This window comes from Chelonia mydas, chromosome 4 (assembly GCF_015237465.2).
Source record: "Chelonia mydas isolate rCheMyd1 chromosome 4, rCheMyd1.pri.v2, whole genome shotgun sequence".
Lineage (NCBI taxonomy): Eukaryota > Metazoa > Chordata > Testudines > Cheloniidae > Chelonia > Chelonia mydas.
The window spans coordinates 118,815,787-118,843,309 of record NC_057852.1 but is presented as its reverse complement, the minus strand read 5'-3'; the positions used below and the strand labels follow the sequence as shown (position 1 = coordinate 118,843,309).

Here is a 27,523-nt window from a genome sequence, read left to right as displayed (position 1 = left end):
CCCATGCTTTCAGAGAAATCTGTGTCCATGTCCTGATCACTCACGTGACCGCGCTGACGTCGCCTCCTTGCCCGGTATCGCTCTGCCAGGTTCTGGTGCTGCATATACCGCTGGATAATGCGTGTGGTGTTTATTGTGCTCCTAATTGTCAAAGTGAGCTGAGCGGCCTCCAAGCTTGCCGTGGTGTGGCGTCCGCACAGAAAAAAAGCGCGGAACGATTGTCTGCCGTTGCTCTGACGGAGGGAGGGGCGACTGACGACATGGCTTACAGGGTTGGCTTACAGGGAATTAAAATCAACAAAGGGGGTGGCTTTACATCAATGAGTATTTCAGGCAGGACTTCACGGAGGGTTCCAATAAGAAATGGTGCACCTAAGTAATTGTTCTTATTGGAACAAGCAAGTTAGTCTGGCCTCTGATTGATACGTGGCTAGATTTACCTCGCTGCACCTTCTCTGTGAGTGACTGCAGTGTGACCTAGAGGAATGAGTGCCCTAGATGCGGGGGGGGGGGGGCAGCAAATGAGTACAAAACAAATCTGGTCTATTTCTTGTTTTGATCCACTCCATCTATCTTTTACATCTTTGGCTGGCAGCAGACGGTGCAGAAGGACTGCATGCCATCCACATCTCATGGCTGCTCAGCAGAAGATGGTGCAGTAGGACTGCTAGCCATCCTTATCTCTTGCCTGCCTGGCAGAAGATGGTACAGTAGGACTGCTAACAATCCGTATCGCCTGCCTGCTCACCATAAGATGGTTCAAGAGGACTGACTGCAGGACTAAAGAGAATGACCTGGTCAAGTCACGTCTAATGTAGTCCCTGCACCCATGTCTGTCCAGGTGCTTCTGGCCGATGTGGCCAGGAGCACCTTGGACATGATGATGACGGCTACCAGTCCTATTGCACCGTCTGCTGCCACAAGGCAAGGGGTTGCTGCTGCTATGTAGCAATGCAGTACCACATCTGCCAGCACCCAGGAGACATATGATGACGGTTACCTGAGCGGGCTCCATGCTTGCCGTGGTATGGCGTCTGCACAGGTAACTCAAGAAAAAAGGCGCGAAACAATTGTCTGCTGCTGCTTTCATGGAGGGAGGGAGGGAACGGGGGCCTGACGATATGTACCCAGAACCACCCGCGACAATGTTTTAGCCCCATCAGGCATTGGGATCTCAACCCAGAATTCCAACGGGCAGCGGAGACTGCGGGAACTGTGGGATAGCTACCCACAGTGCAACACTCCGGAAGTCGACGCTTGCCTCGGTACTGTGGAAGCACTCCGCCGAGTTAATGCACTTAATGCACTTAGAGCATTTTCTGTGGGGACACACACACTCGGATATATAAAACTGATTTCTAAAAAACCGACTTCTATAAATTTGACCTAATTTCATAGAGTAGACATACCCTTAGTGCATGAGCCTCTACTGCTTCAGCTTAAAGCTGGCTGGCTGGCTGTAGAGCAGACCTCTCTCTCTCTCTCTCACACACACACACACACACACACACAGTGGTCTCGGTGTCACTAGATGGGTCAGAACACCACACTCAGAAGGTGTGTGAGTTACACAAGGTTACTGTGAGTGTTTTGTGGTGTATGTAGGAGGCCTTCTGCCAATGGGTGAATTTCACCATAGGTGATTTATTGCATTGCTAGAGTGTCCTGAAATCAGAAGAAAATATGTAATGGTACCTTATGACTGGAGTATTTCAGATGTCATGTACAATTCAGAAAACTTCTCTCAACTAACAGACATTGCTGCTGAATTGTAACTAAATTATAGTTGAAATAAACTGATTAGAGAACAGAACACATGAACCTGGGCTGAACCCAAAATGAATAATTGCCAAAACCACCCTAAAGTGGCAGTTTTCCTTGTGGACAGACCTTCAGCTGGTTTAAATTATCATAACACCAGTGAAGACAATGGAGGTATGACACTTTACTCCAGCTGATAACCAGTCCCTTGGTGTTTAGACCCTTCAAATACTTGTAGACATTTATCATATTTTACCTTAGTCATCATTTAGCCAAGCTTATATCTATTTAGGTCTTTTAATCTTTCCTCATAAATCAAATTTCATGATAATTTTGTTGCTTGTTTGTGAACTCCTTCCAATTCATTGACATCTTTCTGGTGTCTAGTTTTTCAGAACTGTAGACAGTATTCTAGTGCAGACTTACCACTTCAGTATGGGATGGAAGGTAAAGGAACCGTTGGCTATAGGTAGCACAGGCGAAATAAATAATTAAATAAATAAACTTTACACAAGTTGTTAGGCCAACTTCGAGTGGTCCTTTTTTAATAGCATGACAAATTCAGTGGATGAAGGGAACACAATAGACGTGTTAGGATTTAATAAAGCATCTGATAACATTACTCACAAAATCATACCTGAAAAAGCTCATTCAGGTAACTTTGGACACGAACACTGTCATGAAGATTGTAAACTAGCTAAAAGCCCACGAACAAAGGGTATAACTGAATCTATACTGAGTTTAGGGGAGGTGTGCAATGAGGTACAGCATGGTCTTATCGAACTACTTTTTTTAATGGCAGATGATGTTACACTGGGAGGAGTTACAGTTACTTGTGAGCACATAAGTGATATATAGAACCAATGTATTTGATAGAGTGTTAGTTGTGGGCAGGGGAGGGTAGGAGGTTTGAGTGGGGTGGAATGAGGAATATTCTGCTGCCTGGCTTACTAGTTATCAAAACAATTGAATGTAGTATCATATTGCTACATGTTATCCCTGTGTGGATTGTGAGTTTCATGAATTATCCAGGTGCTAACAGCTTGCTTATCGACGTCTTTTGTTTGAAATGACACATATAAATATATAAAAATAATAAAACTGGCACCAAAGGTTCAAAGTCCCACCCTGTCTCTGTCAAGTTCCCCAGATAAAGCTCCACTATGTTCCAAAACAGAGAGAAATGTCAAAAAGATAGGGTGGAAAAGCTAATAATCAGTTAATGATTTCTCCGACTTATAACTGTGAGGAAACAGATCCAGGTTAAAGGTAATAATAACAATGCTATGAATGCCGGGAACTCTCAGTAAAATCAGTGGTGTCAGTAATATGTTCCAGACTGATGTACTGAAGATGCAGAAGCATCTTTTGTAGACCAAGTAAAAAATCTAATTTCTGCAACTCAGCCTATCAGTCTGGAACTACGGGACATCTGTCTACATGTCCCTTGCACTGGGCCCAGTACCTAAGTCTTTACTCTGTTTTTACTCCGACAGAGTCCCATTCAAGTCAGTTTTAATAAAAGTATAATCATAACAGGATTTAAACTTTGTGCCATTGAAATATAAGGCAATGCTCTTTTCTTTAGGCTGTAAATCCTTTGGTTAACAGCTATGAGAATGCTGTTTTATTTTTTTCATTAAAGCAGTAGAAAAATATGAAAGAGAACGACAAAACATGATAAAATATTGACTATTACGGCTATATCCGTTTTCTAGTTCACCCCTAGGGCATCTGTCACAATAGCTTTTCATACGGTATGTGATGTTAGAGAAATTCTGGTCCTCTGGGCCAACTGCAGGACAGATTGTTAAAAAACAGGGCACAGACACCAAATTGGTTTTGAGTTCTAACACTTATATTTCACCAACCAATTGTACCAAGTGCAAACTCCTCAAGCACTTTAACAGCTTAACATGGAGTCACAGACAGTCGCCTTGGGTACTCCAGTCTGTCTTGCCCCCCGGGTGAGTGTATCTCTGTGGTAGATGATCCGTTACACCAAGAATCACAGCAATATTCAGGTTACTCCTAATCCCAAAGGACCAGTCACTTACTGCAGTTGCATTTCAGGTCTCACACCAGAGACAATGCTTGTAGCCAATTCTATGGTAAACTATATGAAGATTTATTAAATAGGAAAAGGAAATTAGAGAGTTATTTACAAGGTTAAAGCAAGCAAACACAGATACACAATTGAGTTACAGTCTTAGGTTTTCAAACGTCTATCGGCTTCTATAATCATCAAGCTCTATTTGTCCTTTAGGGCTAACCCAGGCTAAGCAGCTGGGGAATCTCTTGTTTATGCCTAGAAGCAGCTTGCTGACCCAGCATCTCCAAGCAGCACAGAGATACCTAGTTGCATTTGTTCAAGGTTTTTATCCCCCTCCTGCTATGTGATGTGAGGTGCAAACTCATCTGATGGGACGAGTTCACTTGCATGACTCCTGTTCACAGGGAGCAGAGCAGAACAACAATAAGTTTTAAGTCCTTTTGTTGACAATTCCTCAATCCAGATGTGGGGATTTCCAGCTGTAAGAACCACTCATAGCCTGTCTGGTATTGATGGGTCTCCTCCTTCAGAAGGGGCATAACAATTTCTGTTGAAGAGCAGTTCTTCACACTAATTAATATCCCTCTTCAGTATGGCAATTCACACAGTCACAGAGGCTCACAATACAACCGTTCAAATATTACATTACAACATGGAGCACAGATATTACTAGTAGGATTAAAGCATGCAGCATCTTACAAGCATTCAAATGAATCTAAACACTAAACAATCCAGGGAGTTTTTTGGAAAGCGTAGGAGACAATTTCCTGGTGCAAGTGCTAGACGAGCCAACTAGGGGGGGAGCTTTTCTTGACCTGCTGCTCACAAACAGGGAAGAATTAGTGGGGGAAGCAAAAGTGGACGGGAATCTGGGAGGCAGTGACCATGAGTTGGTTGAGTTCAGGATCCTGACACAGGGAAGAAAGGTAAGCAGCAGGATACAGACCCTGGACTTCAGGAAAGCAGACTTCGACTCCCTCAGGGAGCGGATGGGTAGGATCCCCTGGGGGACTAACATGAAGGGGAAAGGAGTCCAGGAGAGCTGGCTGTATTTCAAGGAATCCCTGTTGAGGTTACAGGGACAAACCATCCCGATGAGTCGAAAGAATAGTAAATATGGCAGGCGACCAGCTTGGCTTAACGGTGAAATCCTAGCGGATCTTAAACATAAAAAAGAAGCTTACAAGAAGTGGAAGGTTGGACATATGACCAGGGAAGAGTATAAAAATATTGCTCGGGCATGTAGGAATGAAATCAGGAGGGCCAAATCGCACCTGGAGCTGCAGCTAGCAAGAGATGTCAAGAGTAACAAGAAGGGTTTCTTCAGGTATGTTGGCAACAAGAAGAAAGCCAAGGAAAGTGTGGGCCCCTTACTGAATGAGGGAGGCAACCTAGTGACAGAGGATGTGGAAAAAGCTCATGTGCTCAATGCTTTTTTTGCCTCTGTCTTCACTAACAAGGACAGCTCCCAGACTGCTGCGCTGGGCATCACAACATGGGGAGTAGATGGCCAGCCCTCTGTGGAGAAAGAGGTGGTTAGGGACTATTTAGAAAAGCTGGACATGCACAAGTCCATGGGGCCGGACGAGTTGCATCCGAGAGTGCTAAAGGAATTGGAGAATGTGATTGCAGAGCCATTGGCCATTATCTTTGAAAACTCGTGGCGAACGGGGGAAGTCCCAGATGACTGGAAAAAGGCTAATGTAGTGCCAAACTTTAAAAAAGGGAAGAAGGAGGATCCTGGGAACTACAGGCCAGTCAGCCTCACCTCAGTCCCCGGAAAAATCATGGAGCAGGTCCTCAAGGAATCAATCCTGAAGCACTTACACGAGAGGAAAGTGATCAGGAACAGTCAGCATGGATTCACCAAGGGTAGGTCATGCCTGACTAATCTAATCGCCTTCTATGATGAGATTACTGATTCTGTGGATGAAGGGAAAGCAGTGGATGTATTGTTTCTTGACTTTAGGAAAGCTTTTGACACGGTCTCCCACAGTATTCTTGTCGGCAAGTTAAAGAAGTATGGGCTGGATGAATGCACTATAAGGTGGGTAGAAAGTTGGCTAGATTGTCGGGCTCAACGGGTAGTGATCAATGGCTCCATGTCTAGTTGGCAGCCGGTGTCAAGTGGAGTGCCCCAGGGGTCGGTCCTGGGGCCGGTTTTGTTCAATATCTTCATAAATGATCTGGAGGAAGGTGTGGATTGCACTCTCAGCAAATTTGCGGATGATACTAAACTGGGAGGAGTGGTAGATACGCTGGAGGGCAGGGATAGGATACAGAGGGACCTAGACAAATTGGAGGATTGGGCCAAAAGAAACCTGATGAGGTTCAATAAGGATAAGTGCAGGGTCCTGCACTTAGGACGGAAGAACCCAATGCACAGCTACAGACTAAGGACCGAATGGCTAGGCAGCAGTTCTGCGGAAAAGGACCTAGGGGTTACAGTGGACGAGAAGCTGGATATGAGTCAGCAGTGTGCCCTTGTTGCCAAGAAGGCCAATGGCATTTTGGGATGTATAAGTAGGGGCATAGCGAGCAGATCGAGGGACGTGATCGTTCCCCTCTATTCGACATTGGTGAGGCCTCATCTGGAGTACTGTGTCCAGTTTTGGGCCCCACACTACAAGAAGGATGTGGATAAATTGGAGAGAGTCCAGCGAAGGGCAACAAAAATTATTAGGGGTCTGGAACACATGACCTATGAGGAGAGGCTGAGGGAACTGGGATTGTTTAGTCTGCAGAAGAGAAGAATGAGGGGGGATTTGATAGCTGCTTTCAACTACCTGAGAGGTGGTTCCAAAGAGGATGGTTCTAGACTATTCTCAGTGGTAGAAGAGGACAGGACAAGGAGTAATGGTCTCAAGTTGCAGTGGGGGACGTTTAGGTTGGATATTAGGAAAAACTTTTTCACTAGGAGGGTGGTGAAACACTGGAATGCGTTACCTAGGGAGGTGGTAGAATCTCCTTCCTTGGAAGTTTTTAAGGTCAGGCTTGACAAAGCCCTGGCTGGGATGATTTCATTGGGGATTGGTCCTGCTTTGAGCAGGGGGTTGGACTAGATGACCTCCTGAGGTCCCTTCCAACCCTGATATTCTATGATTCTATGATTCTATGAATTCTTTCTTATAATTCTAATACCTATTTTATCAATATCCACGCACAAGTGAGCCAGACAAATTACAGCTATGTATCTGTTTGTGTCCAGCCGAGACACGGGGACCTTGGCATAAGCTGGCACTTGGCCTGCCAGTGTCACGGTGCCATTACAGTACCCTGGACAACTTAAGTTTGATCCCATACGGATAATAAAGATAGGGATCATCTTTATTTTGCCTCTCAGTGTTTATGGTATGATATCTTTCTAACAATTACAGCAAAACATTGAACTGCATCAAGCATTACTATTTCGGAAATTGTTCAGGTGGATATACCAGCCCAATGTATCTGTGGTGCACAGAAAATTTGGTGATGACTGGCATAGATTTGACTATAAATTAAAAAGAAACAGAGGGTGTGACTCTTCTGCTTTAAATGATCACCTCTTAGCATGCTGTGGAAGGAACAAATCCACACAACTTCCATGAACGCTGCTCTGTAAACTTACAGTGGCTGTGTGTGGAGTCCTGCAGTTTCCCTACTAAATAAATAGGGCCATGCAAAACCCTACTATAAAGTTACACAGATGTAAGTGGAATGTGCTGTGCATGGTTTCGCTGTCCTTATCCAGGTTTCAGTCAAAGACAAGGCAGTGAGCTTGCAACCTGAACCTCAGATGTGGAAAAACAAGGCTGCTAAACAGGATCAGCTTTACCATATATCCACCCATCTTTTCTTTAGGTCTTGCTGCTCAATCTTTAATCAAAACCTATTGGACCCTGGATTGCTATCGTGCTGTATGTGCCTTGGAAACAGTAGCTCTGCTCCTCAATGGTGAAATAGTCCGCTCTTTTGTATATGCATCCTCCTAGGTATTTATCCTTGCACGCTGGGTTTAACTGATCAAAGTGGGTCAGATCCTCAACTTGTGTAAATTGGTGTAGCTCTGTAAGCCAATGTGCCTGTTTCACATTTGCACTAATGCCTCCTTTATACAACTGTGGCAGTGAAAAGGGGGTCTTGGAGTGGGTATTTGTTACAGCTTCACCCATGTTAAGGCCCCTTTAACATGACTGGAGTGATGGAAAGCACCCTTAGTGTAAATGAGAATTGGAGCCAATGATTTTAACTGCATTGGATTCAGATGAGAAGATGGGCAGAGCTAGGATAGAGAGTATTCACTAGAGAGGGAAATAATTAGAAGGTATCTGTAACTTGGTAACAGGGAGTGGTTTGTTTATGACATCAAACCCATCTGCTGGGCTATAAATAAGCATGTTAAAAGCTCCCATGTGAAATGTGAGGGATTTGCATTTGAACATAGTGTAAAACCAAAGAGTCTCAGGTTGCAGGAGAGCAGCCATTTACAGAAAACTTGAAAGTAAGATTAAAGCCCAAAACAAAGTTAACAAAGCAGGTGTGGTTCATTACTTTGCATTCTTGGTGACTGCCATGGAATATCTGTAACTGCTGTTGTTCCACAGACAACACCAGCAGTGTGTTCATCACTGGCTAAATCCTTCAGGGCCCTGTAGGGCCCCGAACGTGTTAAATAGATATACCAGGAATAAGTGAGCAATGGACATGGCACTCTCACAATCTGTCTTGAAGAGTTTAGTGGCTTTGGGCCTGATTTACCATTCTGTCGCACCAGATTTACAGTGGTGTGACTCTGTTAATTGATTTCATTGGAGTCATGCCAGTGTAAAACTGATGTAATACAGTGGTCAATCAGATCCTGTGCTGGGATTTTCAGATCATTTTTAGACCATAGCTTTTTAAAAATTCTATAATGTATATCAGGCTGAAAGCTTATTTATTTCTCTGATTTGCCTTGTTTCTTTCCTACCTTCACCTTCTTTGTCATAGGTTTTCTTTACTAGTACACAAGTAATTGTTGATGATGATTAGGTACAGCCTTCAATATAGAGCCCAGCAAATTCTAGTCATTACTCAAGTAATATCACAAAACTCCTGATCTGCCAAGCACTTAAGCATATGCTTAACTTTTAACACATAAATAGTCCAATTCAAATCCAACTGAAAATTAAACACATGCTTCAGTGGTTTGCTGGACTGGGACAATGGACTATGTGTAAAACTTTCATAGGTAAATACAAAACAAAATAAGAATGTCCATACTAGGTCAGACCAATGGTCCATCTAGCCCAGTATGCTGTCTTCTGACAGTGGCCAATGCCAGATGGTTCAGAGGAAGTGAACAAAACAGGGCAATTTATCGAGTGATCTGTCCCCTGTCATCCAGTCCCAGCTTCTAGCTGTCAGAGGTTTAGGAACATCCAGAGCAAGGGGTTGCGTCCATGACCATCTTGGCTGATAGCCATTGATGGACCTATCCTCCATGACTTATTTAATCCTTTTTTAAACCCAAGTATACTTTTAGCCTTCTACATCCCCTGGCAATGAGTTCCGCAGGTTGACTGTGCATTGTCTGAAGAAGTGCTTCCTTGTGTTTGTTTTAAACCTACTGCCTCTTAATTTCAATGGGTGACTCCTAGTTCTTGTGTTATATGAAGGGGTAAATAGCACTTTTTCTCCACACCATTCATGATTTTATAGTCCTCTATCATATCCCTCCTCAGTAATCTCTTTTCCAAACTGAACAGTCTCAGTCTTTTTAGTCTCCCTTCATACAGAAGCTGTTCCATAACCCTAATCACTTTTGTTGCCCTTCTCTGTCCTTTTTCCAATTCTGATATATCTTTTTTGAGGTGGGGCAACCAGAACTGCAGACTGTATTAAAGGTGTGGGCATACCATGGATTATTATAGTGGCATTATGATATTTTCTGTCTTATTATCTATCCCTTACCTAATGCTTCGTAACATTCTGTTAGCGTTTTGACTGCTGGCACTTTGAGCAGATGTTTTCAAAGAACTGTCCACTTATGTGTCTCTTCATTCTATTCCTTACTATAGTTTCAACCAATTTGCCTAATACTAAAGTTAGGTTTACTGGCCTGTAATTGCCAGGATCATGTCTGGAGCCTTTTTAAAAAATCTGTGTCACATTAGCTGTCCTCCAGTCATCTGGAACGGAGGCTGATTTAATTAATAGGTTGCATACCACAATTAGTAGTTCTGCAATTTCAAATCTGAGTTCCTTGAGAACTCTAGGGTGAATGCCGTCAGGCTTGGATGGTGGGTATCAAAGGCAAGGGAAGGCTCAGCCTACCCAAACTGCCTGTGTGGCCCTGCCCACGCTCCACCTCCAGACCCCCTCTTCTTTCTGCCATGGTTCTTCTTTCCCATGTGGCCAAGCCCTGGGCCAGTGGCACCAGAACATGGGGAAGGGCCAGGGGGCCATAGCCCTCCCACTTTTTGAAAGTGAAGAGGCCTGACCTGTCCACTTTTCGTCGGGGTAGACCCCGCCCGCTTCCCCTTCTCTTCCCCCTGAGGCCCCACCCCCAGGCCAGGCCAGCATGGAGCCTGGCTGGGGAGCCTGGGCAGCTTTGGGGAGCCGCGGCGGACCCTCCACCTGCCCAGGGTGTCGGGGGGCTGAAAGCAGCCCCTGGCCCATGTCCCCACCCCTTGGGTTCCCCAGCCTCCCGGGGCAGGAGGAGGGTCTGTGACTCCATGCCAGCTGCCCATGCAGCTCTTCCCGACCTTGCTCCGGCCGGGGGGGAGGGCCTCGGAGCCACAGCCCGGTGATGGTAAGAGCCATGCAGTTGTGGGACATGGGACGGGGGCTGCTCTGGCCCCCCACATCGCGGGCAGGTGGAGGGTCTGCAGTGGTTCCCCACAGCTGCCCACCTGGCTCTTGTCATGGCTGGGCGGTGGAACCGGGTCAGGAGAGCTGCACTGGCAGCTGTGGGGAGCCTGGGTCCCTCCACCTGCCGTGGGTGGGAGGCCTGGGACACGGGCAGTGGGCTACCTTTGCCTCCACCTCTGTTGGGGGCCCCCTGCTCCTCCCCACTTTTGGGAGGGTTCTGGCACCCTTCCCCTGGGCTGGGGGCTAGTGGGGGCCGGCCTGCAGCCAGGAGCTCTGGGCGGTTGAAACCGGTGCTTGCGCTGCCCGCCCACCCGGCGCACTGGGGCTGGGCGCTGTGCTGCCCACCCACCCGGCACTCTGGGGTCGGGGCGGGTGCACTGCGGGGCTGGGGGAGGCTCTGGGCTCCAGCTGGGGAAGAGGGGCAGGAGGGGAGGGGCCCTGGGCAGAAGGTGTGGGCCAGCCAGGAGCTAGCCTCCCCAAGACTGCTGGTCACTCACTGCCCATGCCATCAGGTTCTGGTGATATATTACTGTTTAATTTATCAGTTTGTTACAAAGCCTCTACTATTGGCACCTCAACCTGGGACAGTTCCTCTGACCTGTCACCTAAGAAGAATGGCTCAGGTGTGGGAATCTCCCTCGTATCCTCTGCAGTGAAGATCGATGTAAAGAATTCATGTGGCTTCTCTGCAACAGCCTTGTCTTTCCTGGTCGCTCCTTTAGCATCTCAATCATCTAATGAACCCACTGATTATTTGGCCCACGTGCTTGAGGGCCAAATTTTTAAAGGTAGTTAGTTTCCTAAAGATGCAGGTAGGTGCCTAGTGGGGTTTTCAAGAGCATCTAACCTTGTTTGCAAGCGGAGTTAGGTTCCTAGCCTGTGTAGGAGCTCTTGAATATCCCAATAGGTATCTATCTGCATCTTTAGGTGTCTACATCCCTTTGCAAATCTGGCCTTTAGTCCCTGAGGGTGGATCTACACTGGAAAAAATATACCCTGCAGTTGCGAGTCTCAGAATCTGAGTCAACTGACTCAGGCTTGCGGGCTTGTGCTACGGGGCTAAAAATAGCAGGGTAGAATTTACTACTCAGGCTGGATGCTGGCCTCTGAGACCTTCCTCCATCACCAGCTTTCAGAGCCTAATTTAACTCGAGGAGGAACATCTACATTATTATGTTTAGCCCCATAGTGTGAGCCTGAGACAGTTGACCTGGACTCTAAGACTCACTGCCAAAGTGGGGGTTTGGCAGTGAGTCACTTCAAAATGAAAAGTCCAAGATTGTTTTTTGAGCTGGCTGGTTTGTAAAAAAACAGAGAGGAATGTCGAGAGGAATGGATATCTGTTATAATCCCCAACCAGTCCCTCGTTGCCGACCCCACAATTTGCCCGCCTGGTTTTGACCTGCCCCGTCGCCAATGGTCCCTGTCGAACAGGTTCAGGACCGGGCAAGGTCTCTGTGCAGCCAACCAGTATCGCTGGGGCCTTCATGACAGCCCTTTGTGCAGCTGCGGTGCAACACAGCCGATGAAGTACATTGTCGAGGAATGCCTGCTGACTAGGGTCAGCGGTGGCCTAGAAGAACTGCATCGCACCAATGAAGATACCATCGCTTGGCTAGACAACTATGCACACGGAAATAAATGTTAAAAAAAAACTATAATGAGAAGTGTTGCTGTGTTTTTACCAACATTTGACCAGCATTGACCGGTGGTTGACGTTTTTTGAAAATACATATTCATATTTTGACCAGTGCTAATAGGTTTCTTGTTGGAGGTCATTTTATCTGAAGTTAAAAGATCCTGTGGTACCATGGAAGTTTTACTAGACTTGGAGCTGAAGTACTGTGTATAAATAGCTCGTAAATGACAAGATACCAGAATTAATGGTTCCATTCCCTAGGAGGTGAAGAATCTTCATGTGGCTGACAATATATTCCTTAGAGAACCCCCCGGTCATTAAATTATTTTTAATTTTTCTGCTACATTTATCGTCTTCTCTAATTAGTCTCCTCTGTTGTTTGGGGGCATAAAGAACGTTCTGCAACTTCTCAAATGTCTTGATCAAATATCACTTATCATATAGCTATTCTAGCTGGCGCTTTGTTAAAGGGGGCATTCACTTCACCTAGAGTCTGCTGGATTGAATTTTAAGAACACCTGCTTCATGAATTTGTGTGATTAATAAAATGCAAAGGGGAGGGTGGGGGTTGCAGTGTAACTATTTGTGGGAAAAGACTATCTGCCTGAAGGCAGAATCCAAACATTTTATTCTTTGAAATTCACAAATGGATTAGTTTAATTTTAAGAGGTAAAGTTTCTGTTTTGATAGGGCTTTTCTTGTAACTTCCTTAGTTTCCTGTTAAATGTGCATCAAAAGTGTATAGCAAAACTACGGTTGCTTAATGTAGTCTTCTAAACTTCTACACACTTCATAAAATGAGAAGCATACACATCTCTCCTTAATCTTTCACTGTCTAGCTTTTAGCTTATGTTACATCTTCTTGGTCCATGATGGAGGTTTGAACCTTCATTATAGTAAATTAAACACATATAGAACAGTGGGTGGGATTTTCAAAAGAACTCAGACTTGGCCCAACTCTTCTCCCATTGGAATCAATGGTGTAAAACTCACTGACATTGTGGGAAGTAGAATCATAGAATCATAGAATATCAGGGTTGGAAGGGACCTCAGGAGGTCATCTAGTCCAACCCCCTGCTCAAAGCAGGACCAATCCCCAACTAAATCATCCCAGCCAGGGCTTTGTCAAGCCTGACCTTAAAAATATCTAAGGAAGGAGATTCCACCACCTCCCTAGGTAAAGCATTCCAGTGTTTCATCACCCTCCTAGTGAAAAAGTTTTTCCTAATATCCAACCTAAACCTCCCCCACTGCAACTTGAGACCATTACTCCTTGTTCTGTCATCTGCTACCACTGAGAACAGTCTAGAGCCATCCTCTTTGGAACCCCCTTTCAGGTAGTTGAAAGCAGCTATCAAATCCCCCCTCATTCTTCTCTTCTGCAGACTAAACAATCCCAGTTCCCTCAGCCTCTCCTCATAAGTCATGTGTTCCAGTCCTCTAATCATTTTTGTTGCCCTCCACCGGATGTTTTCCAATTTTTCTACATCCTTCTTGTAGTGTGGGGCCCAAAACTGGACACAGTACTCCAGATGAGGCCTCACCAATGTCGAATAGAGGGGAACGATCACGTCCCTCGATCTGCTGGCAACGCCACTACGTATACATCCCAAAATGTCATTGGCCTTCTTGGCAACAAGGGCACACTGTTGACTCATATCCAGCTTCTCGTCCACTGTAACCCCTAGGTCCTTTTCTGCCGAACTGCTGCCTAGCCATTCGGTCCCTAGTCTATAGCGGTGCATGGGATTCTTCCGTCCTGAGTGCAGGACTCTGCACTTGTCCGTGTTGAACCTCATGAGATTTCTTTTGGCCCAATCCTCTAATTTGTCTAGGTCCCTCTGTATCCTATCCCTACCCTCCAGAGTATCTACCTCTCCTCTCAGTTTAGTGTCATCTGCAAACTTGCTGAGGGTGCAATCCACACCATCCTCCACATCATTTATGAAGATATTGAACAAAACCGGCCCCAGAACCGACCCTTGGGGCACTCCACTTGATACCAGCTGCCAGCTAGACATGCAGCCATTGATCACTACCCATTGAGCCCGACAATCTAGCCAACTTTCTATCCAACTTATAGTGCATTCATCCAGCCCATACTTCTTTAACTTGCTGGCAAGAATACTGTGGGAGACCATGTCAAAAGCTTTCCTAAAGTCAAGGAACAACACATCCACTGCTTTCCCCTCATCCACAGAGCCAGTTATCTCGTCATAGAAGGCAATTAGATTAGTCAGGCATGACTTGCCCTTGGTGAATCCATGCTGACTGTTCCTGATCATTTTCCTCTCATGTAAGTGCTTCAGAATTGAAGTAGTTAGGATAGTGGTGAGTTCTTTTGAATATCACACCCATTATTGCTAAGTAATGATAAGAGTTGGGTGGAAATGCACAAATTCAAAGACATTAAAATTTCTTGCTGATCTAAGATAAGCTTTAAATACACAGGGCCAAATTTAGCCCTCAGTTAGATGTGTGCAATCTCACTGAAATTAGGTCCCTTGGTTCAGATGAATCATTCAAGTTCTGCTTTTGAGAGTCAGATTTTCCAATCAGCTAAGGCCTCTTTAGATTCTATTGAATGCTTGTGAGTTGCTGCCTGCTTTAATCTTACTTGTCATGTCTGTTCCATGTTGTACTGTAATATTTGAGCGGTTGTATTGTGATCCTCTGTGATTGTGTAAATTGCCATGCAGAAGAGGGATATTAGTGTGAAGAGCTGCTCTTCTACAGAAATTGGAACACCAGTTCCGAAGGAGGAGACCCATCAATGCCAGAGATAGCCAATTCTGTTTATATACAGCTTAACTCTCTGCCTACATCAGGTTTCTCCTCCCAGCCATATCCCTATAGCTTGGGGCAGAGTGTGATTGGGTCTATGGGGAAGGGGCGTGATAGAGTGAAGAAAGAAGGCGATGAGAGAACTGCTCAACAAAAGCCACCACCTCCTCAGTAGATCCATTATTTGCCACTGTTTTCTGGGAATCATTGACACAATGGACCATCTGTCATGTCAGTGTATAGTTAGAGCGAGCCTTTAGTTTGCAGATCTTTTACTGTGTTGTAACTGGGTAAGTTACAAGTTTCATGAAAACTTCTTTCATGAAAAATTAATCTGTGGAATGGTATATGACTGCAATATTTCCTTTCTAAAGGCTAAAACCATCATTAGATTACAGAACTGTAAAATTCAACACCTGGACGCACAACACTTTGTTTTTAAATTCTTTTTAGCTCCTTTGTAAATTACAAATTGCCATTGTTTGTTTTGGTTTTAAAGCAAGAAAGCAATCCTGAATGGAGGCCAAATTTTTATTTTTTTTCCCCAGTGGGCTGTTGCAGCAGCCTAGAATAGTCAGCGTGCACTGTGCTCTGACTACATGCTCTCCCCGCTTTCCTTCCAATATACCCAGTGTGCTGCATGGGAGGGGCTTGTGTAGGGCTATAACACTGTCCTTGAGCCACTGGGAAATACCCTTTGTTCTAGGGGAAATTTTGCTGTGCCCTTCAATGGAGCCGGCCTACAAGATACACAGGAAACCCACAAATCAGCTCTTCTTTTACACTAGGGCACCTGAGTCTTAGACTCTTTGTGAATTTCACAAGACCTTCCTCAAACACTAAGGTAAGGTATTGAAGGAAGAGTGTATGGAGCCCACCCTACTATGGTTTCTCAATCCAAAAAGCCTGGCTCAATTAGTCATTTCCAATAGAAGTGTTGCTTTCAGGGCAGCCTGGTGGATACTCTGGAAACATCTGATGACCATTGTTAGAGATGGAAAAAAAGAGCAGAAGGCCTCAGAGGCGCATTGAGTAAATGGACTTCTGTATTGCGGTACTTATTCCCCTTGACCCAATTGTTGAGTAAGCCCCGAATTAATTACATCACACTCTTTTATTTAAGTTAATATGTAAATACCCACATTTGCTAAAACGCCCCCAAAACCCTTATTTAGTAATATGAATGCCCATATAATATTAATAGCTATATACTGAATATAATTATCCCCCTCGTTTACTATTTACAGCATTAAGCATATTATACAGACATTTTTACCTTGGAGATACATTTCTTTGCAGTAATTGTAGCCACAAGTTCCCTTAATCAGCAGTTCACAGGGGAAGGAGGAAGTGGGCCATGACCCTAAGCTCATTTATGTAGCTGGGAGAGGAAGGGACTGGGGAGATAACACTTCTTCCCACAAAGGGTATCCTTCAGACAACCATACTCCTTATGCAGCTACAGCGCTTACCTATCCTTAACAAGCAGAAGGAAAGGGAAAAGGATGGCAACTTTATCAAGCAAAGAAATAGTGATTGCCTGTGCCTTACTCCCTATTACTATGATAGCAGTTACCCAGATCTTTACTTAACCTTTACTTACTCCAACAATCTTGTGCAAGAACCAAGTTTAAGCAGCCAAAGAGTGACGCCAAGATTCAGAACAAGTGATTTAAAACAATTCAGGTGCTAAGACACGGAAAATCTCTACTTGCTGATGGACTCTTATTAACAGCAATGCCGTTGTCCTAGCTATAAAACTAGCTTGTGATGACCACAGCTGGTTGAATTTTTCATCAACATTTTGTTTGTTTTTGACAAAAATGGTTTTTCAGTAACCCAATTTTTTTATGAAATAATGTCTATTTGCACTGAAACATGTCATGGACGGGAGGGGTGAAACATTTTAAAACATACCTTAGCTCAAGTCTTTGAAAACTATTACTGTACATGTAAGTAACCAGCATTATAATAGAAATACTCAATGAGAACGTAGCTGAAGAGTTGATCAAATCACAGAGAAGGAGGAAATTATATAGACCATAAGTGACCAGTCAATTTGTTACAGAGGTAGTTGATACAGAACACACTGTGCACTATGTAATCTCTAAATGTGCATATTTTAGCGGACAGTTTCTTTTTACTAGGGTATTACATAGAAACTAGCAAAGCCAACAGGAAATAAATAGTTTCTTTCTGTCCCTAAAACAGTAATTATTAGAATGAAGGACTTGAAATTTTATATCTTCTCAGGGAGCAATTATTTTTTCAAAGCTGTTCTGGGTTTTCTTAATATTTTAATGTTTAATTATGCAGTTATAGAGGAAAAACAATGATTTACATACCTTATTGAAAGACAAGATTTTTATTTTAAATTGTTAAATACTTTTTCTCTTTAAATAAGTGGGATTTGAGATTACTTTCTATGGATTATATTTTGTTCTTCTAAGGAATCGAAAAGGAGTTTCTTTCCTCATTGCACCTAACCCTTTCCTGTCTGATGCAGCACTCACTGCTGCTGAGTTCTTTCCATTTCTCATATGGTGCAACTAGAGTGGATGGGTAGATGGAGTGGGGACTCAACCAAGCAACATAGAGGTGGGAAGAGGGTCAGCAAAGGCTTCTGCCTAGATGTTCTGGGGAATTAACTGTTTCCTTTCCCAGAGTTCGGGAGTCACTCACTACTGCCTGCTCCTCCCAGTGGTGTTTGCATCGGAAAGTATGTCTACACTGCAATTAAAAAGCTGTGGCTGGCCTGTGCCGGCTGACTTGGGCTCACAGGACTCAAGCTGCAGGGCTGTTTAATTGCTGGAGCCCGGGCTCTAGGACTTTGCGAGATGGGAGGGTGCCAGAGCTTGGGCTGCAGCCCAAACCAAAATGTCTATACTGCAATGAAACAGCCCTGCATCCTAAGACCCATGAGTCTGTCAATGTAGAAATACCCTAAGAGGATGATTGCCTTAAGACTCCAAGGTGTTTCCTGACTGTTTCCCCACACCTCACACTGGCTGTAGGTTTCTCTTTGAGACAGAATATTTTATTCCTTAATCCAAAGGCCCATTGCTGCAGTTTCTCTATGTGTCTGACTTCCAGTGACCTCAGTTTAGAATCCCATGCATCCTACAGTTACAGAATCGGACCCCAGGTCTCTTTAAAACAAATAGCACTTCTACAGAGTTGCTGAACTGTGTTTAACTTGTCCCTCTGTGATTATTCACAATGTGTAGAGTTCAGTGTTCACAGCACAGAGCTGAGACTGCATATGGTATTGTATAACGCATCTCGGGTTGTGAGTAAGAAGCTCTACAACACATCTGGGCAAACTTCTCAGAGCCATCGGCCAAAAAAATAGCAATTTAAAACCAAAAAAAAAAAATACTGAGACAAAGACAGATGGGGTAATTCTGCCCCAGCTGTGTTAACAGAGCACCTCTGTTCATAGTGTAACCTTTCCTTCGTAGTTTTCATGCCTATAAGAGCAATTACTTGTGCTGTCTATTTTTTATATTCTAAATGTGTTTAAAATCTATTGATGATCTTATGGACTTTGGTCCAGTCACATAGTGGTAAGGTTGAGTGCCACTGGAATAAAGGAATCTTCTACAAGAAAGATGAAGAAACTAATTACACACTTCACCTTCCTTCCTCATATGGTTATCACTGCAAGTTTAGTTTTTCAGAGTAGCAGCTGTGTTAGTCTGTATCCGCAAAAAGAAAATGAGTACTTGTAGCACCATAAATAACAAATTTATTTGAGCATAAGCTTTTGTGAGCTACAGCTCACTTCATCTTCTAGCAATTTTAAAATGTAACATTAGCATCATTAATTTAAAAAAGTCCAGAACAGCAGTTCCTATTCACACCTTTAAATCCGTATTTGATTTATGCTTCTGTCACGCTACTGTATACATAACAGAAAGCTGATGTGTTAAAAGTTAAGCTGATGTCTTAAAAGTTAGAATGAGGATTTCATTGTTGACCTTAAGTGAGACAAAGAACAAGGCTAATGTAAATCAATCAATATACTGTAAATGCTGACTTAAAAATTAAGCCACTCTGGATAGCTCTGCTGTTAATATTACATGCACACAACTCAGTGAAGTTTATGAGCATCACCTGCACTTTCCTTCTGTGGGCTGTGGATGACTGGTAGCATTGCCTGGGTGACACACTTACCTCTTCCACCCTTCTTACATCTCGAATTTCAGCCTAATTTGACCTTGAACATTGTAGGTTACTGCAGGTACTGCTCCTAAAAGTAGTTCTTCCAGAAGTGGCATCAGAGCATGTGACAACAAGGATGCTGCGGTGACTCAGGATAGGTCTGACAGTCCTCCTAGCATAAGAACCAATCTGAACATTTCCCCTTTCTCTCAACCAAATCCAAGCCTTTTTGAAGGTTCAGAGCAGATATTCCTCTCTTCCTGTGATTTCAAGCAGACAGCTTTGGCTCTCTCCTTCCCCTCCTCCCCTGTAACCTCAAAACATGATCCTGGCTCCGTCCCTGTTTGTATTGATGAACTGGGGGGAGCTCCTGAGGTTGCACATGCTCTTTGTTAGCAGGGCCAGCCTTTAGGCTTTGCGAAGGAGAATCTCAGCTTGTTTTGTTTTTTTAAAAATGCCAGTCTCTAATCCTTTTCCCATGCAGTCATAGCCGTGGAAAGCTGAACTCATTGCTAGAGTTGCAAAAAACAATCGGCTGGGCTCCACTTCTGCCGCAGGCGGTTTGGGGAAGGCTGTCCCTAAAGATCCCTCTCACGCACACGCTTTGTATGTAGTGTGTATCAGTTACATTGAGAATGCCTTCCCAAGACGTCATCTTGCTCACTCTCCCCAATGTCCTTACACCATCCTTGTGCACAGGAACGTAGGAATTGCCGTACCACAGCAGACCAGTCGTCTATCCAGGTTGCTGTTCTGTCTCCGTCATTTGCCAGTACTGGATGCCTCATAGGAATCCTGTAATGGGCAGTTATGAAATAAACAATAGGAAAAGTTTCTAATCTCTGTAAATTACTGACTGGTTTTTGCTTTGGAGAATGAGGGTTTAAATCCCTTCCTTTTGTAAATCTTACTGAAGGCAATGGTGGGTGTTGCATGTGGTGGTCAAGGGGCATCTCCTAACAGCATCCCAAAGTAGCCCCTCATCTAGAGGCTTATCTCTCTGCACTCAGGCCATGTTTATGCTACAAAATTATGTTGACCTAATTTACGTTTGCATACAGCCACTACAGTTATTAAACCACTTGTGTGTGGGCACAGTTGGCTCCTTGTGTTGGCGGTGCGTGTCCTCACCAGGAGTGCTTGCATCAGTTGTATTGTCAGTGTGGGGCATTGTGGGATGTCTCCTGAAAGTCAGTAACAGTTGATATAAAAGTGCAGTGCCTACCATGACTCAGCACCGCTCGGGGAGATGGTGATACCAAATGGGCGTAGAGAGGCATTTATGTCAGCAGGAGCCAAATTTAAGCAAAGATACTTCCACAGGTAGGTCAACACAAAGCAGCTTACATCGACCTAAACCTGGAGTGTAGACCAGGCCGCAGGCTCTCTGCTGGGATGTTAGTTTTTCTATATGGAATAAAACAAGCTTATTTAATGTAGATCGCTGATGAAAACCATAAGGGTAGCAACCTTCTGACTCATTGGTGTCTTGTGTTCAGGAGCCCCAAATATTAAGATGCCTGTGCTTGAAGATCTGCTATATATATATATAAATGTGCTGATCGTGAATGAAGATTCATCTTATTATAGATACAGTTCCACTCTTTCAGTCCTCTAAATCTTTTCCATTTCTCTCCATGTAGCTTGTGGATGTGACCTGGCTCGAGGAGGATTTTTTGTGAGACAGGGAGACTACATCTGTACTTTGGACTATCAAAGACTCTATGGCACACGGTGCATCAGCTGTGATGAATTCATTGAGGGGGAAGTGGTTTCAGCACTGGGGAAAACCTACCACCCAGCCTGTTTTGTGTGTGCTCTTTGCAGGTATGTGTTCCAAATAAAAAAAATTATTTTTAGACTATAAAAAAGTATATTTTGAAAGAGACAAAAGCCAGGAATCCACGGGGAGGCTCATAAGCAAAACATCTTCCATAGGCCGTCAAGGAGGTGCCCCTCTTATTCATTTGGTTCTACCATTCTGCCCCCGTTACATTTATGGGGTTTTGAACTGAAATAGTTCAGCTTTTCTACGCCATCTACTAGTGCTACTTAATAATTACTTAATTAATTATTGCAGCGACACTTTTAGAAGTGTTTACTAATTCCATGTGCCACAGTGTGTCCAACTTTGAGATATCTTATTCCCAATTTGCTGAGGTACTTGGGATCTGCAGCTGCTGTTGTAGTCAGACCTCTTTTCCCCAGACACCACTGCTGCCTGACCTCTCTGGTGTCCACTGGACTGCCCCAGAATGTCACTCTGCTGCAGACACAGTTAACAGACTGTGAAAATCAATACATTAAAACGTATTTACGAAAGCAGATGAATACTCTCAGAAAATATGGAAATCAAAAATACACAGTCAAGTCTTGATCCTGCACACATTTAAACATGGGAGTAACTTTAAAAACGTGGGGTTACATATACCTGTGTGCAGAGAACAAGCACTGCTCTGTGTACCACCATAACCTCCAAAATAGATGTTCAGTTGAACTTAAGTAGCCAAAAGGCCTCGTGCTGGCCCTCTTCGCAGTAGTGAGTTTCACTCATGAGTTCCACTGAGTTCAATGAGACTATCCACATGCATGTATTTGCAGGATCAGGACCTAACCCTGTAACTGAAGTTTTTTGCCGGGGTGCTAGAGTAAGACTGATACTGAACTGTAGCTTGATTCCCTTTTGTGCAAATAACTAGATGCCTATATATCAATGGTTTAAGACTTTAGTGAGAACTTGTAAGAAATACCGTTTTATAATAACAATTCAAAGTAAATGGAAATACAGTATTATTCTTTACAACTAATTATGAACATTTACTGATAAGATAAGAACAGAGAACGCCTTATGAAGAGAAAAAACAGAGAAAACCAGAACAAAAACAGGCGATAATATCAATCCAGATATAACTGAGCAGACAGATTAAGGCGAAGTCACTTTTAAAACCCTACTTCCATTGAATCCTGTCTCTTTAGATTTATCTCATTTATCCCAAACCATGTTCTCTTTGGAGACTGTAAATAAAAAGGACAAAAGGGAAAAAGAAAAAGAACATCAGAAAAACTTAGAAAGAAACAATTCGTATCTCCAGTCTATTATTAGTAACATAAATAAGTTCAAAGGGTGGATGGAGGATATCACACATTTGCCCTGAGCCTTCTCAGTCTACACATACATTAATGGCTCCATCTATAAACAAACCTACTAGATACCAAATTTCTGGTGCCTTTCTTCTTGGCACCAGTGTTATTCAGACCCAGAGTCAATTAAGAGAAGAAGAAAAATTCCTTGAGATTATTTTCTCATCAAGTAGGATTGACTCCTGAATTAGGATTTTGTTAGGTTTTATAATTGAAACCTAAATTATTTACCAAGCTGTATTTAGCCCTTTATTGCGGTCTGGATGTTTACGGTTCCAGCTGAAACAATTCCCTGAAAGTTCAGAATAAGCTTCTACAATGAGTAAACTACTTAACTTCTTGCTCCCTAACAAAGCAAACTGAACCACGGCACTGAGAAAACCATAAATATAATCTGCTACACAGATTACTATTAAATGCAGACATTCAAAAGTGGAATTGCTCTTTAAAACTTCAGATCTCTACACGACAGTACTTCACCCAAATAAATTCTGTCAACCTCCCTGCTGAGTTCTTTATCTAGCATACCAAATGGTTGGATTAAAAAGGAGTCAAGGCAAAACATTTATTCGGCTGAGCCTCCCAACTGCTATTGTCTCAACAACAGCGCAAGCTTGCTATAGTCTTCCCCTAGGATGGCACTTCACCTCATGTTGCCTCCATCCAATTCAGCCCTCCAAGTTGCAAGCAGGAATCAATTAGCCTTCACCGGCAAGGTTCTAGCATCTGCTTATCAAGTCGGTCAACAGAAGAACTCTGTCATCCTGTTACATTAGAAATACCAGGCCAGATCCTCAGCTGGTGTAAATCAACATAGCTCCATATGGCCCAGTCTTTGCAAACCAGGCATGCTTTATACTTCCTGTAAGAAAGAGTGTCTTTATCAAAACAGCATGAGACGTTCTTCATCAATATTTGATTTTGTACTAAAACTCAGTGAAAGTAATAGGAAGTAGGCAATAAGTATAGTATATTCAAATAAAGATGGGTTTTGGTGTAAAAGAAAATGGCTGGAAATAGAATAATTTTTCAACAAGTTGATTCAGGGCCAGGATTTTAAAGTCATCTTTACCTTCAGAAAATCAGAGCTCTGTTTAGAAGTCTGATTTTGAGGGCACGCTGCACTCCTTCAAGATGTGTTCAGCACATTCCAGGATTAGTCATCAAATAAACAGCTTTATAATCTGTGCTCTCTGTAACTGCTAAAGTGACACATTATATTGTTTTAATTGTTAATACGTTGAATAGCAAACCAATGATTTTTGAACCAACACTTCTCATAGTGGCACTTCCAACAGTGTTTTCTCAGCTTCAGAAAAGACAAGATTATAATAGCAAGCAGTGGGATGTGGAAGTGTACTTTCTCTCAAATAGTAAAAGCAGTTAGTAAACCAAAGCAGAGGTAGTAAATCAGAGCAAGGAAAACAAAAAGCAACGGGCAAAAAATTTGGTCATATACTTTTTCTGGCCCTGTTGACAATGCTGCTATTGGAATATCTTGTCACTGGATGTCCCAGAACAGGGGCTGGATTATCTGTTGCTCCCCACCTTTGTGTTGATAAGCCTTGGCTTCTCTATAAAGCAGGCATTTCAGTAAACTAAGTCTTTCATGAGGTATCCAACTGGGATTAGTATGTCACTACCATGGAGTGCTGGTACTTCAGTGAGTAGAATAAAATGAAGTAACAGACATTGTATATGTGAAAAGTGAGAATTAAACCTGAAATAGTGCAGTAGGTAGTACATTGGCATGTTAGGGCTTTGAGGACATTTAAAGGTTGTAGATTTGGGTCCTTCCAGGCTCAGGTTTTTTACTTGGTCCTTTCATAATGCAGGGGACTAGGATTGATGACTTCTCAAGGTCTCTTCCAGCCCTACATTTCTATGATTCTATGAAATACAGTATAATGGAATTAATGTCTTGCATCCTTGTTTCCTTCTATCTTGCTCTGACCACATGGCTCTTAATTACACAAATGCAGGTTCTAAATTGCATATTTTCTCTGACTGCAAAAAGTGATGGCTTATGCTATTGCTATAGCCCAGTCCAACTATTCCCTGCTGATGTTATTGCCTATAACTAGGAATGAATGGAAGAGTAAGAGAATAAATTCAAACATTTGCAGAACAACTGATTCCACTGAATTCCAATGGTGTCTGAGCAGCTTTATTTTTATGGCTGCTCTGATAAATATATCTGGCTCCAATCAGTAGCTCTCAATGCACTTTACAATCTTTTAAGGTATTTATCCTCTCAACCACCCATGTGAGGTTGGGAAGTACTGTTATCCTGATTTTACAGGTGGGTAACTGAGGCACAGGTAGGCTAAGTAAATTTTTCAAGATTGCACAAGAAGTCTGTGGTGGAGCAGCGAATTGAACCCAAGTCCTAAGCTAGTGCCCGAACCGTTGGCCCATCCTTCTTTCCATTAGAAGGGGCTGTAGGCTACTGAAACTCCCAAAGACATTTCCCCTGAGGGGAGGAGGCAGGGCATCAAGCTGTTAACAGTCCATAGTAAAAGCTATGTCATCTGTGCCACTAGAGGCTGAGATTTCATGAAGCCGTTCAAAAGATTGCTGTGGGGCAGGGCTGTGAGACAGAGCATTGAGAGAGGCCCCCAGGGGGAGGGGATCCCAAAGACTTATCTCAACCTCTGCCCCTAGAAAAGAAAGACAAAAACACTACCTGTGATGATCTGTATTCTCTCTGTGAAGACTATATGTATATAGTCACACTTCTTCCATAAATACTAGTAACTAAAGTCGTGGAAGACAATGCTTTCTGTGGAGAGAAAAGAAGCAGTTAACTTGCCCTTAATTGGAGGATAAACTATGGTGCAGAGACCCAGGTGCAAAGACAAACAATTCCACGTATGGTTTATAGGACTCTGAATTCTGAGTCTTTACATCTCATCAAAGATTAGGAAGCCCCTCTGTAGGTGTATAATAACAACGGAAATGGAACAAAGCCACTGGGAAATGAATAGAGCCCATGTTCGAGACGGGCCAGATGTGCAGTCACACATTAATCATTGCTATTAGTGCCAATCCAAATGTAAAGCAAAAAAGAGGTTTCCTTTGTAAATTAAGTATAGAATGCCCTCTCTGAATTAAGCTGTTAGACCAATACTACCTTCTCCGCCTTCAAATTTCTCCTCAAGACCCACTTTTACTTCTAATACCTACAAGAAATTAACCAACTCACCATGAGTAGGCAGAGGGGCAGTTGGACATACACAATTAGGCAGCAGTGCACCTTGTAGAATGGAGTCGCTTGTTTTTGTTCATAGAAAATGAGTGAACCAATCTGGGGCAGGGGAGTTGGCATGGGCCTTGTTTATAATGTTCTGCTGTTTCTAGGAAAAGCCAATTCTTTTTTTATGGGAGCAGGAGACCATGGGAGGTTTGAGGTCAAAACTGAAGCTATCCGGAGCATAAAACGTGCTCATCGGGCCCAAATCATACTGAATTGTAAAAGGGCTTAGCTCCCATTTAGGAAGCTCCCAGATGCTGAGCACTTTTACAGATCTGGCCTCTTAATTTGGGTGTCTGCATAGAAGCTGTTGGATGCACTCTTGGAAAATCTGGCCATTAGTTTTTGTATGGGCATTGCCCATATTTCTTACAGAAATAAAGATTTTTCTGGAGTTCAGGAAGCAAAGGACTTGTGTATTTGGTGTGTGTACTGAAACACCCAGATATTTAATTAGTTTCCCTATAAACTACTTAGGTGGTGCATGCTAAGAAATAAATATTATTGTTTGCTGTGCCTCTTGGGGAGAAGCAAACATCTTGACAGTCTCTGTCACTTGCATAAACTGTGTATCCCTAGATACTCCCGCTAAAGATGCCCAGCCACAACTGGCTTGATGGCTTAGGGGTCAGCTTCAGTGCCGGACACTAGCAGTGCCCTGCCAACGGGGGAACTAGGACTCCTTTAATTCTGAGGTCAGACTATATGATCATGTTGGTCCTTTCTGACTTTATAATCTATGACTATCTGGATACCTGGTGCGTCCTGTATCAGGCAGTCTTCGCTGCGTTCTCATAGTTCCTTTCAATCAGCCTGTCTAGGATTTAATAAAGTACAGAGGCCTGTAGCAAGCAATGTTTGCCTCATTCGTTCCCAGTATTCAATACCCTGGGCCAAATTCTGCCCTGACTAACATCCTGTGCAACAGCTTTCATGTCTGTGTGGTTGTACAAGGCATAAATCAGCACAGGATTTGATCCCTGGAGTCTTACTTACTATTAAGCCTCCATCAGAAATGTACGTTGAGCAGTGCTTGAGTTTGTGTTGAGGGGGAAAATAGAATAATCTATGAAGTTGGTTTAAAACCAAAATCCATTGGTAAGGAAAGTGACAGTGATAAAATATGCTAATAAAAGACACTACAAGTCATCTCAGAGTGTTGCATGGACCGAATCAAGAATCATTGTCTTAAAAATATATTTAACCCCTTGCCACACCATGAAATCACACTGAATGCTTAAGTGCGAATAACTAATGAAATCCTGTAGCCAAAGGCATTTGGTAGGTAAGAGGTTGTGTGGAACTGTCAAGAACAGCATATCTGCATTTGTGCATAACCTACAGTTCTGTACATGTTGCGGACTTTAAGCTAAAGAGCTCAAAAACTAAAACGTTGCTAACTGACCTTTATCTCTTTCTCATGAACTATCATGCTTGCTGGCTTGTAAATCCATGAGCCTAGTTGCTTGTGAAAGAGAAAAGATAGTCAGGTATTAAAGGGATACTGTCAAAGATGGTAGATATCAAATTTGGGCTCCAATTCAGCAAGGTACATAAGCAAATGCCCAAGTTTAAGCAAGTGAGTTTTGTCCCATTGAAGGCAAGAGCCTTACTGAATCAGGGCCTTGCTGCCCACCTTTTGCCCTTTATATCTGCAAACTCCTTTTTATGTCTTCTCTCAACTTTCAAACAATTTTGAAGGCCTATTTTTTTTTTGACGGAAAGAAAATGGCCTTCTGTATCTTTGTCCAAGTCCTACAGAGCTTCGTTGTTTCCTGCTTTTCAGCCCCACCCTTGAAGTCCCATTGCTTGTCCACCATCCTTCGGCTCTGAAGAAATGAATGAAACTTCTTTTGGAGATTGTCCTCACCCCTCTTTAAAAGAAGCCTGCTGTCGT

The 27,523-nt window shown here is 43.3% G+C and overlaps 1 protein-coding gene across 21 annotated transcripts in view; it reads left to right on the top strand.

Moving 5' to 3' along the window:
* The window catches only part of ABLIM2 (actin binding LIM protein family member 2), a 217,640-nt gene that overhangs the window by 61,148 nt on the left and 128,969 nt on the right, over window positions 1-27,523 (top strand). For all 21 annotated transcript variants that reach the window (XM_043544704.1, XM_037898124.2, XM_037898130.2 and 18 more), the window contains exon 3: window positions 20,876-21,059. In XM_043544704.1, coding sequence (XP_043400639.1) covers window positions 20,876-21,059 — 184 coding nt within the window. The remainder of the gene's footprint in view (window positions 1-20,875; window positions 21,060-27,523) is intronic.